At 46.5% G+C, this 12,482-nt stretch overlaps 1 protein-coding gene across 1 annotated transcript in view; it reads right to left on the bottom strand.

Annotated features, from left to right (window-relative positions):
• PSMD11 (proteasome 26S subunit, non-ATPase 11) overlaps positions 1 to 7,320 on the bottom strand; it is a 48,219-nt gene extending 40,899 nt beyond the window's left edge. The window contains exons 1-2 of the mRNA XM_040331602.1: positions 7,151 to 7,320; positions 1,621 to 1,722 (exon numbers count right to left, since the gene is read on the bottom strand). Of these exons, the coding sequence (XP_040187536.1) occupies positions 1,621 to 1,722; positions 7,151 to 7,241 (193 nt within the window). The 5' untranslated portion in view covers positions 7,242 to 7,320. The remainder of the gene's footprint in view (positions 1 to 1,620; positions 1,723 to 7,150) is intronic.
• Positions 7,321 to 12,482: the final 5,162 nt, after the last annotated feature.

Genomic DNA, 12,482 nt, shown 5'->3' with positions numbered 1-12,482 from the left:
AAACAGTGTATATGGCCCTCTAGAGCTGCCGGTTCCAGGTCCGGTCATCCAGATCCAGGCTTTACACCATAAACTTACATTTAGGACAGAGGATCACACTTTGCTGCCTGCATGCTTGTTTCAGGTTATTGATTCTATAGGTATTGAAGATGGGATCAGCATGACAAGCCCAAGCAGGAGGCATGTATATCATTATAGATAACTACTATGGCAGTAGTTTAGAAAGGATGAGAGTGGGTTACATCCACTTTAAAGCCTTATATACGATTCATGCAAAAAGGACAAAGCACCAAAATGGAACCAATGTGTGCCCAGGAGCCTATTAAATGGGACCTAACGCAATGCAAGAATCTTTGGAGAACCCCGTCCACACTCTGCATGTCCTAAAATAGGCTCCTGGGGTATCTAGCAACCTTATGAACTGCGATTGTACGCTTATCACACTTTATACCGTACTTTTCTGAATTCTATTATTTTTAACACAAAGTGAAAACTACTCTCATGGATTTTTATCCCTTTAGTTCTCCTGATCTCTGCTCATCTGGAGTACCAGTCACTCGTCTTCATGCGACAGGTGTTCTGCAGAAAGAAGAGAAATCTCCCCAACTAGGACGTAGAAAGAATTTAAACACTGACAGTAGGTCTAACCCCCCCCGATTCCAGTTTTGGCATTGTTGGGTCATTAACATCAATAAGTTAGACCCCTTTCACGCCGGGGTGTTTTTCTGGCACATTGGCGTTAAAAAAAAAAAGCGCCTGAAAGAAGCCTCATCTGCAATCCCAACGTGGAAGCCCGAGTGCTTTCAGAGCCCTTTCACACTGCCAGCGCCCGAAAAACGCTGTTAAAGCTCTGCTAAGTATATGTGTGGTGTGTTAATTGCGCTCCCCTACTTTTATCCTTTATTTATCACCACCTGTCACTAGGTGCTGATTAAATTATTAATCGTCAACACACAACACCTCTATTTCAATAAACGTAATGTGCTAAAATTCTTCTCGTAGAGAATATAAATACACCCAAATTTTTTTTTATATTATATATATATATATATATATATATATATATAAACCTATGTGCAATTTGCGTGGATCTATGACATTTTACTCATATATTAGCTCTGCTAAGACCCCTTGGGCGTTTTTCAGGCGCTTTGGCGTCAAAAAAAGTGCCTCAATGGGAAGGGGCGCTTTAGGAGCGGTGTATTCAGCGCTCCTAAAACGCTGCAAAGAAGCGGCTTGCAGGACTTTTTCCGACGCCCTGCCAGCACAGCGTCTCAGCACTCTGGCTTTCACATTGGGATTGCAGATGACGCTTCTTTCAGGCGATTTACAGACGCTTTTTTTCTACGCTAAGACCTCTTTCACACTGGGGCATTTTTCAGGCGCTTTAGTGTCAAAGCACTATGGCTTTCACATTGGGAATCCAGATGCAGCTTCTTTCAGCCGCTTTTTTTTTTTTTTTTACGCTAAAGCACCTGAAAAATGCCCCAGTGTGAAAGGGGTCTTATAGATAGAAGACAAAACGTCACAAAGGAAGCAAAGCAACGCCTACATTGTCTAATGTAAATGTAAAAAATCAAGTTCATCGTTAGCAAGTTGATGCGACGGATCTGTGCTCACCTGCAGCCTGTCCAGTCTTGGCTAGAAGACCACCCAGCTCCAGAATGCTCTGCTCCTTGACGCGTACCGCTTCCTCATCACTTTCCTGGATATCTCGCTTGACTGCAAAGAAAGCAAAGCGTTCAGATGCAGCTTCCATACAGCTTATCATCATATAACAAGTAGTCATTTAAAAAGAGATACAGTAAAGGAAATCTGTGCAGACTTGGATTGATGCCAGGCCGTCAGTCTGACTAGCTGTCTTCAAAACTTTTCAAGTTAATAACCCAGAAAAACAATGCAGATCAGGTCCACTGGCTGCATGCTTTGTGTGGGTCCATTGTTGTGTACAGATAACACACAGCATACATGTGACATTAAAGCGCATCTAAACACAAAACATTCAGGCCAAGTGTGCACTTACAAAGGCAGCTGGACGGGGTTATATACTTGCCGGAAGTGAATGGCAATGGCATTTGGTGGCCAATACCACTGAACGGAGCCATGCAACAATCTCCTGGAAACCACGGGCAATGCGCATGGTTGAAGGGCATTCTTTTAGGCATGAGGTGGTGGCGGTAATGCTTCCCAGCCGCCTGTCAAGTGCCAAAGATTTTCAACATTAAATGGGTTGTAAAGGTTCGTGTTTTATTTTCTAAATAGGTTCCTTTAAGCTAGTGCATTGTTGGTTCACTTACCTTTTCCTTCCATTTACCTTCTAAATGTTTTTTTTCTTTGTTTGAATTCCTCACTTCCCGTTTCTCCTCAGTAAGCTTTCCACCATCATCCGAGCGGTGGAAAGTCATTTAGAACAGGTTACTGAGGAGGAACAGGAAGTGAGAAATTCAGACAAAGAAAAAAATTTTTTTAGAAGGGAAATTGAAGAAAAAGGTAAGTGAACCAACAATGCACTAGCTTATAGCGGAGGTTCACCCAAAAATCAACTTTCTGAAATTAGATCCAGCATACTGCTGACATCTGCAGTATGCTGGTCTTTTTTTTTTTGTACTTATCGTTTTAGCAGAGTTTCTTATCTGGCTCCGAGCGGGGATTACTTCCTGGTATAGGCGTTCCCGAAGGCAAGCGTAGTTGATTGACGGGCTTGGATAGCGTGTCATGGCTTCCGAAAATAGCCGAAGTGACGCTCGACAATTTACGGCGCCTGCGCAATCAGCTCTACACGGCAGGCGCCGTGTAGCGCCGTAAACAGCCGAGTGTCACCGCGGCTATTTTCGGAAGGCGTGACGCGCTATCCAAGCCCGTCAATCAACTACGCTTGCCTTCGGGAACGCCTACTCCCCGCAGAAATACCCGCTCTGAGCCAGATAAGAAACCCGGCTAAAACGATAAGTGCAACAAAAAAAAAAAGACCAGCATACTGCAGATGTCAGCAGTATGCTGGATCTAATTGCAGAAAGTTGATTTTTGGGTGAACCGCTGCTTTAAAGGAACCCATTTAGAAAATAAAACACGAACCTTTACAGCCCCTTTAAAGCATTAGTTACCCCAACATTTCATATTCCTGGTATGTGCCTGCTGTATCATGTACTTCTATGAGAAAGTTTCCTGTACTTTTTGTATTGCTTCCTTTGTGTTCCTGTCAATGTCTCTACGTTTCTATTTTTTTTAAAACTGACCACACTAAGCAGGAGAGCAGACTGTGGTCAGTTCTCGAGCTGTGCTGGGAACTCAGCCTGTTCTCTTCCAATGATCAGACTTGTCCTGACACGACCCTGCTGCACAGCCTTTCACTGGGAAGCTCAGTGTGCTTCTGCTTCTCCTCCCCCAGCTCTTATGCAGCTGAGAACAGAGGGAATGTGATCGCTTATAGAAAAGGGAAAAAATGTATTTATAATATTTAATCTATACACAAATATTTTGCCTTTCATTTCTATTTCAAACTGGGTGGTTTGTTTTACAAGGTGTTCGTTTACAACCACTTTAATGATGGTGGTCCTTAGTTTTGGATATAGTAGGGAACAGTTTTTTTGCCATCTGTGCCACATATGGGAGATTTCTCTACTTCCTGTCCTATAGGCCGGGTTCACACCGATGCGAATTGGATGAGGGTTTCTCCGTATCCAATTCGCATAGCAGGAGAATGTGACTGGCTCTCTATGGAGCCGGTTGACATATCTCCGGGGAGGTAGTGGAGCGCACTGCACAGAAACGCCGTGTCTTTGGCTCCATTTCAGGGCCAAATTCAGACACAGGCCCGGATTCAGATACAATTGCGTATCTATCGGCGGGCGCAACGTATCTCAGATACATTACGCCGCCGTAACTTAGGGCGCAAGTTCCGTATTCAGAAAGAACTTGCGCCCTAAGTTACAGCGGCGTAGTGTAAATGTGTCGGCGTAAGCCCGCCTAATTCAAATGTGGATGATGTGGGCGTGTTTTATCCAAATTACTTGTGACCCCACGTATTTTAGTTTTTTACAAACGGCGCATGCGCCGTCCGTGAACGTTTCCAAGTGCGCATGCTCCAAATTACGCCACAAACTGTCAATGCTTTCGACGTGAACGTAACTTACGTACAGCCCTATTCGCGAACGACTTACGTAAACGACGAAAAATTCGACGCTGTTCATGTGTTTCCGACGTCCATACCTAACATGACTTACCCCTGCTTTATGAGGGGTAACTTTACGCCGGAAAAAGCCTTACGCAAATGACGTTAAAAAAATGCGCCGGACGTACGTTTCTGAATCGGCGTATCTACCCAATTTGCATATTCTTCGCGTAAATCTACGGAAGCGCCACCTATCGGCCAGCGTAAATATGCAGCCTAAGATACGACGGTGTAAGAGACTTACGCCGGTCAAATCTTAGGGAAATCTATGCGTAACTGATACTACGAATCAGGCGCATAGATACGACCCCGCAACTCAGAGTTACGATGGCTATCCGGAGATACGCTGTCGTAACTCGTCTCTGAATCCGGGCCAAAGATTCTGCCCTGATTTGTCCCTGAAATGGAGAAAAGGGAGGCACAGCATTGCCATGGTCACAACAAAAAGCGAGAAATTAAATCTCTTCAAAGTGAGAAGAACTCTCTAAGCAGCTGGCACCAAAAAAAAAAAACACAAGTGTCTCTTACTGGAAGATTTTCTCTACATCCTTTTTCTGGGGGACAGCCGCTGTCACCACCAGGACTGGTAAAATAACTCACACGCTCTTATAGCATCACTTATTCGCTGCCTGAAAGTGTCAGAATCTTGCATGCCAGTGGTGACGTAACTCACTGGTTCACCTCACAAGGCAGTGACACCAGACCAGCCGCTGAGGGCTGTTTGTGCTCGCTTAACCACCCCGTCACCAGCGAGTTGTCACCGACAGCATCGTTAGAATACCATGGCTCTTAGGACAAGACACCCTATACAAGCATTATTTGCTTTTCATGCGATTATTAGATGTATGGATTCAAGAAGAACTAAAGGTAAAACTGAAAAATGCTGGTCAGGGGACCAGCATTCCCCTGAGCTCCTCCCCTACTTACCCATGCTGTACAGTATTCCACTAAATCCCACCCCCGCTTTACAGTATTCCTCTGAGCTCCTCCCCAATTATACCTGCTCTACAGTATTTGCCTAAGCTCCACCCCCTGCTTTACAGTATTCCCCATAGCTCCTCCCCACTTACCCCTGTTCTATAGTATCCCCCTAAGCTCCACCCCTGCTTTACAGTATTCCATGAGCTCCTCCCCACTTACCCCCGCTCTACAGTATTCCCCTGAGTTGCCCCCCCCCCTTACTCATGCCATACAGTATTACCTGCTCTACAGTATTTGCCTAAGCTCCACCCCCCCCCCGCTTTACAGTATTCCCCATAGCTCCTCCCTATTTACCCATTTTACAGTATTCCCCTAAGCTCCTCCCCCACTTTACAGCATTTCCCTGAGCTCCTCCCCCACTTACCCATGCTATACAGTATTCCCCTAAACCCCACCCCCGCCTTACAGTATTTCCCTGAACTCCTCCCCAATTATACCTGCTCTACAGTATTTGCCTAAGCTCCACCCCTGCTTTACAGTATTCCATTAGCTCCTCCCCACTTACCCCCGCTCTACAGTATTCCCCTGAGTTGCCCCCCCCTTACTCATGCCATACAGTATTACCTGCTCTACAGTATTTGCCTAAGCTCCACCCCCCCGCTTTACAGTATTCCCCATAGCTCCTCCCTATTTACCCCTGTTCTACAGTAATCCCCTAAGCTCCTCCCCCACTTTACAGCATTTCCCTGAGCTCCCATGCTATACAGTATTCCCCTAAACCCCACCCCCACCTTACAGTACTTCCCTGAACTCCTCCCCAATTATACCTGCTCTACAGTATTTGCCTAAGCTCCACCCCCTGCTTTACAGTATTCCCCATAGCTCCTCCCCAATTACCCCTGCTTTACAGCATTCCCCTGAGCTCCCCCCCACTTACGCCTGCTCTATAGTATTCCCCTGAGCTCCCCCCCACTTACGCCTGCTCTATAGTATTCCCCTGAGCTCCTCCCCACTTACGCCTGCTCTATAGTATTCCCCTGAGCTCCTCCCCCCCTTAGCCATACTATACAGTATTCCCTGAGCTCCTCCCCCATGCTATACAGTATTCTGCTAAACCCCATCCCCGCTTTACATTATTCCCCTGAGCTCCTCCCCGGTTATACCTGCTCTACAGTATTTGCTTAAGTTCCATCCCCTGCTTTACATTATTCCCCATAGCTCCTCCCCACTTAGCCCTGTCCTACAGTAATCCCCTAAGCTCCACCCCTGCTTTACAATATTCCCCTAAGCTCCTTCCCCTTCATCCCTGCTCTACAGTATTCCCCTAAGCACCACCCCCGCTTTACAGTATTCCCCTGAGCTCCTCCCCACTTACCGCTGTTCTACAGAATTATTATTTTGCCCACCCCCTTACCTCTGCTCTACATTATTCCTCTTAGCCCCTCCCTCACTTATCTATACTCTACAGTATTATCGCCCTCAACCCCCCCTCCCCCCATTAACCCAGCTCTACTGTAATCCCCTCAACTCCCCCCCCCCCCCATACCCCCTAATGCACTGTATTGCCCCTTTTGCGCTTACTCCTGCTCTAAAGTATTCCACTTAGCTCCACTTCCCCACTTCTCTACAATATCCCCCTTAGCTCCACCCCTGCTCTGTAGTAATCCCCTTAGCTCCTCCTCCAGATGCTACATCAAAGGTGGAGGAGGAGCTGGGCCAGCACAGACAGTCACTGTGTACCCCGAGAGAGAAGAAGATTAGAGTAGTTGTGTTTCCTGTGTAGTGTATGGAGTTGGTGAGAGTCTCTCTCCTGTATGAAATATATATATTGAACACACACAGGTCTACCAATGAGGGAGTCCTTCATACACACAGTCCGCCCTGTGTATCAGTAGAAGTACATTGTACACACACAGGCCCGGTCTGTCCCCCCCTCACTGCTACAACAATGGCACTCGCCCCCCCCCCCCGATTTAGGTTCAGTGGTACAGCCCGGCTCCCCCCTCCTAGATCAATCAGTGGCCGGTTCCCCCCGCCCCGTGCGTGCTCCGCTCTCACCGATAGACTGCAGGATGTCTATACTCGCCGATCTGTCGGTCCCCACCATTTCTTGTGCTCTCTGGAACTCAACCACAGCTGCAGCCGCCATCTTGCCCTATGCCTGCACCCTGACACAGCTCTTCCGGGCCGGAAGCAGCGGCACCGGAAGTTCACCCCCCCTCACTCTCCGTCTGTGCGTGAGCCCCTGTTCCGGGGGGGGACGAGGCGAGGCATGATGGGAGTTGTAGTAGCAGAGGGAGGGGAGGAGCCGTGCGGTGTATGGGGCTGTGTGTAGGCTATTGTATAGAGACAGGAGATAGAAGGGCTGATAGGTGGTGGGAGAGGACATGACTGCCATCAAATGGCAGCAGAGGAAGGGACCCTGATTGGGTGAAATACAGGATCACCGGAAGGATTTACCCCCCTTAAATTTTTACAATTTGACACTGCGTTGCTTTAACTGGTAATTGCGCGGTCATGCAACACTGTATCAGGAATTATGGGGCCCCTTACACAGCTTCAGGCATGGGCCCTGGAGCAGAGAACCGCGAATTGAGAAGCGGGGGGGACCCCTTTACAAAAAAAATAAGAAATAGAGAAAAATATATAAAAAAAAGAGGTGTAGCCATCCGGGGCCCTGGGGACCTTTGGGCCCTTTAATAATAAAAAAAATTATATATATATATATATATATATATATATATATATATATATATATATATATATATATATATATATATATATATATATATATATATATATAAAATTTTTTTTATAAAAATAAATTATAAAAAAGGGGGGTTGCCATCCGGGACCTCTGGGCCCTTTAATAAAAAAAAAATATATATAAACAAAAATAAAAAAATAAACATTTATAAAAAAAAAAGGGGGACCTCCTGAGCCCTTTAATAATATATATATATATATAAGAAATAAAATAATATAAAAAAATATATATTTTTTATAAAAAAAGGGGGGTTTTCATCCGGGGCCCTGGGGATCTCCGGGCCCCTGGGGATCCCCATACCCCTAAAAAAAAAAATTGTCCCTTTAATAAAAAATAAAATATATTAGAAAAAATATATTTTTTTTAATAAAAAATAAATAAAAAACAAGAGGGGTTGGTATCTGGGGGCCTTCGGACCCCTGGGGACCTCCGGACCTCTAAAAAAAAAAATTGTCCCTTTAAAAAAATACAAATAAAAATATATAAAAAAAAAAAAAAAATTTGCGTCCTTATTTTCCCACAAATAGAGCTTTCTTTTCATGGTATTTGATCACCTCTGCAGCTTTTATTTTTTGAAACGGAAAAAGACCGAAAATTTTGGAAAAAAAAATATATGTTCTACTTTTTGTTATAAGAAAATTCCAATAAACTCAATTTTAGTCATACATTTAGGCCAAAATGTATTCAGCCACATGTCTTTGATATTGCATTGCATTACCAAAGAATTGCAATACGTGTGAAATAAAAATCCCTGTTTTATGCAAGGAAGTTTGCTGTCGTTTGCCGTCGTTACGCACACATGTAAAGCTTACATAATGCCCTCTGTCTTCCCAGTTGTGAGTGTGACCCTGACTATGATCGACTCCACAAAATTCGGCCCCTCATACATTACCTCCCCCAGAAATTTGCAGATGTGTATATGCACCAACAAAATATCTGCATAGACCAATCCCTGTACACGCAGCGGTACCCCTGTAGGGGCTGCTGGTAGATGTGGTCCGTCCCTCACCCTGCACAGCCAGGCACACAAATCTTCAGACAATCAGTAGTCAAGAAGCAGTCCTTTTTTTCTTTTTATTTAGGGGATCAGGGCCGATCCTAGGGTCACAGGCGCCTGGGTGCAGAAATATTTCTGGCGCCCCTACATGGGTGTGGTCATTTTACTAACTCCTCCCCTTTACAAATGTTTTTATGGCAATGACAGAGATGCTCCTCCACTAAGTCTTCATTACCCTGGGATCCTTACATGATCTCTTAACAATAAACAAAATACAGGAAGAGAAGCAGAGTACTTTATTGGGACCTGGAGGGGGCCACTCTGATGGACACAGAGAGGGCTTCTGTTAGAGAGTCTGTTAGAAAGAGCCCCCAGACATACTACAGACATGATACAGGAGATGGTCAGAGACCACAGACATAGTACAGGAGGCGGTCAGAGACTGCAGGCTTTGTACAGGAGACAATCAGAGACTGCAGACATAATACAGGAGATGGTCAGAGACTGCAGACACAGTACAAAAGAAGATCAGACTACAGACACAGTACAGGAAAAGATCAGAGACTGCAGACATAGTACAGGAGATGTTCAGAGACTGCAGACATAGTACAGGAGATGGTCAGAGACACATCAATTCTGGACAGACACAAACCTATGCTCAGAACACTAGTTCTGGATGGACACAGAGAAGGAGGGAGGGGAAAACTCTGCCACTTTGGCGCCCCCACCTCTGCAGGCGCCTGGGTGCAAAGCACCCTGTGCACCCTGCCTAGGATCGGCCCTGTAGGGTATTGTAACTTGGAAGGGGTTAGGCTAGATATGGGATGCCCAGTTTATTGTAAAAAGTAATATGGACTGAGAACTATATACACCTCCGGTATATACAACTTCCTTTCTTCTACCTCCAGCACAAACTTGCTTGTAGAACTACAACTCACTGGACCAGCTAGCACTGAATTGCAGACCTGACACTGGCTCAGCCAGGCCCAAAGCAGAAAATGCCCTTTGCAGGCAGGGACCGTTGGCCCCTATGGTGTAGCAAAGTTGGTAGCCCTAGTGTTAGCTGTCCCACGTGGCTACTGATCCCAGTGCCACCACTTGAGGGCCTGCCAGCCCTCATGGCTGCAGCTGCCCTTTTCCACTGCCCATGCCACCACAGTCCTCTCCACTGGCTCTGCACCAATCCCAGACTTTTAGCACCCAGTCATCTCAGGTGTGCCTCCTGACTGTGTGTCAATTACCAGCCCTCATGGCTGCAACTTGTTGTTCCTCCTGGAGACTTGTCTTTCCTGGCAGTGTTCTCCCGCTGTGCTCTCCTTGCTTCCATGCCTCCTGTCCAGGACACTTCCGTGGGTCTTGAGAGGGACCTGTCCACACCAAGGCCCAAGGGGAGCGCCCTCAAAGGCCACAACAGCCTAACATTTCATCTCCAACTTCCATCCGAAAAACTCCTCCCCAGCTGGGCTGACTCCGAGTATTTAAAGGAGGCCTGCCCCCTGCCAATCCAAGTTGGGGATCAGTCAGGGCACTCAGAATAATCCAGACAGCTCCACCTCACCTTTCCTATCTTTCAAGAAGATTCCAGCCAGGGGCGGATCCAGGGGGGGGGGGGGGCAATCGAATAAGAATAAGAGAAAGAACAAGAAATACAGTTAAAGAGAGGGATGGGGGGGGGGGACAAGAAATTAGGATAGAGAGAAATAAAAGGGAAAGTAAGGAGAAAGAGTGGTACATCCTAAAATGTACCATAAGGGGATTTAATACTGTACGAGTGGAAGGGACTAAGGGAGCGCTAAATGTCCACGGGTTAGGGGTGCAAATTCCTTTTACTAGCCCCCCCCTCTCTCCTAACAACAATTACCTGACAGCACATTTTAGGTGAATAACTCTGGTCAGTGGCTTACCAGCTACCAATCAGAACTCTTGGTTTGTTCAGCATAGTCTGAAGTGACCATGAGCGTAAACCAGGAGGAGGAATGCCAGGTCCATACAGCGGACCTAGCCAGCTGGAAGTGGTACAGTAGGTCTGTACGCCATACGGACCTGGCATCGACAGTGTTAATGGGATTGGACGTTTTCAATGTCTCACTTAAAGTCAGGTGTGTCCAAACTTTTGACATTCCACATTGGAAGAAGAGGAATTGTCTTGGGCCACACATAAAATACACAAACAATAAGGATAGCTGATGAAAAAGTCGGGAAGATCACAAGTTAGCGATGATTGGTATAATGTACCTATCTGAGTAATAAAACTTAATTTTTTTTGTATGCGATATTGGACACTATTTTTGATAAACGAACGCATCATTATCTGGTTCGATGGATGTAGTAGCAATTCTCAATGAATTCTGGTTTTAATCAGATATTTTGGTTCTAATTTTACCCTTCCTGTGTTTAATCCTTGAATATAGTTGCTCACAAATATAGGTGCTGCCGAAAACTGATGACATGAATAAGACGTGGTTGTGAAGAGTGGCATATTTTTCTTTGGGAAGATAAAACATAAAAGTTCAGTAAAGAAACACTATCAAAATATTTCTTTGGCCGCATGTTTTTGCTTAGTGAAACCACATTTTTTACAAAAAATTCCAAAGAAATTCACATTTTTAAGTTTATGATTTTTGTGTTGGGCCACATTCTTAGCCCTTTCGGGTGCCAGGTTGGACACATTGATATTGTTGTATAGTTATATTGTTCCAGCCTGGACTTATTGGTTGAACTACGCAAGTATGTATGTGCCACACCTGGCTGATCCCAGAGGAAACGGGAAATCCTGTAGCCACCGAGTGTATGACTCAGCCCCGCCCCCCGGAGGCCGTATCATTGGGTTTGATTGACAGCAGCGGGAGCCAATGGCTGCGCTGCTATCAATTTATCCAATGAAGAACCAAGAATCCGTGGGGAGAAAAATGCGGGATCTCGCCCATGGAAGTTCGGGGCTTAGGTAAGTAAAACGGGGGCTAGACACAGCAAGGTGTTTTTTCACCTTAATGCATAGGATTAATGCATTAATCTCCTGTGTGGTTGGGTCTCTGCAGCCTCTTACTGTACCCCTCTTCTGTGTGGCTATGTCTCTGCACCCCTCTCCTGTGTGGCTGTATCTCGGCAGCCTCTCCCTGCACCCCTCTCCTGTGTGGCTGTGTCTCCCCAGCCTCTCGCTGCACCCCTCTCCTGTGTGGCTGTGTCTTTGCACCCCTCTCCTGTGTGGCTGTCTCTGCAGCCTCTTCCTGCACCCCTCTCCTGTGTGGCTGTGTCTCCCCAGCCTCTCGCTGCACCCCTCTCCTGTGTGGCTGTGTCTCTGCACCCCTCTCCTGTGTGGCTGTCTCTGCAGCCTCTTCCTGCACCCGTCTCCTGTGTGGCTGTGTCTCTGCAGCCTCTTCCTGCACCCCTCTCCTGTGTGGCTGTGTCTCGGCAGCCTCTCCCTGCACCCCTCTCCTGTGTGGCTGTGTCTCCCCAGCCTCTCGCTGCACCCCTCTCCTGTATGGCTGTGTCTCTGCACCCCTCTCCTGTGTGGCTGTCTCTGCAGCCTCTTCCTGCACCCCTCTCCTGTGTGGCTGTGTCTTAGCAGCCTCTCCCTGCACCCCTCTCCTGTGTGGCTGTGTCTCCCCAGCCTCTCGCTGCACCCC

This window comes from Rana temporaria, chromosome 12 (assembly GCF_905171775.1).
Source record: "Rana temporaria chromosome 12, aRanTem1.1, whole genome shotgun sequence".
In the NCBI taxonomy this organism is placed as follows: Eukaryota; Metazoa; Chordata; class Amphibia; order Anura; family Ranidae; genus Rana; species Rana temporaria.
Note: the sequence above shows the minus strand (reverse complement) of the source record. Positions and strands in the feature narration are given on the sequence as shown.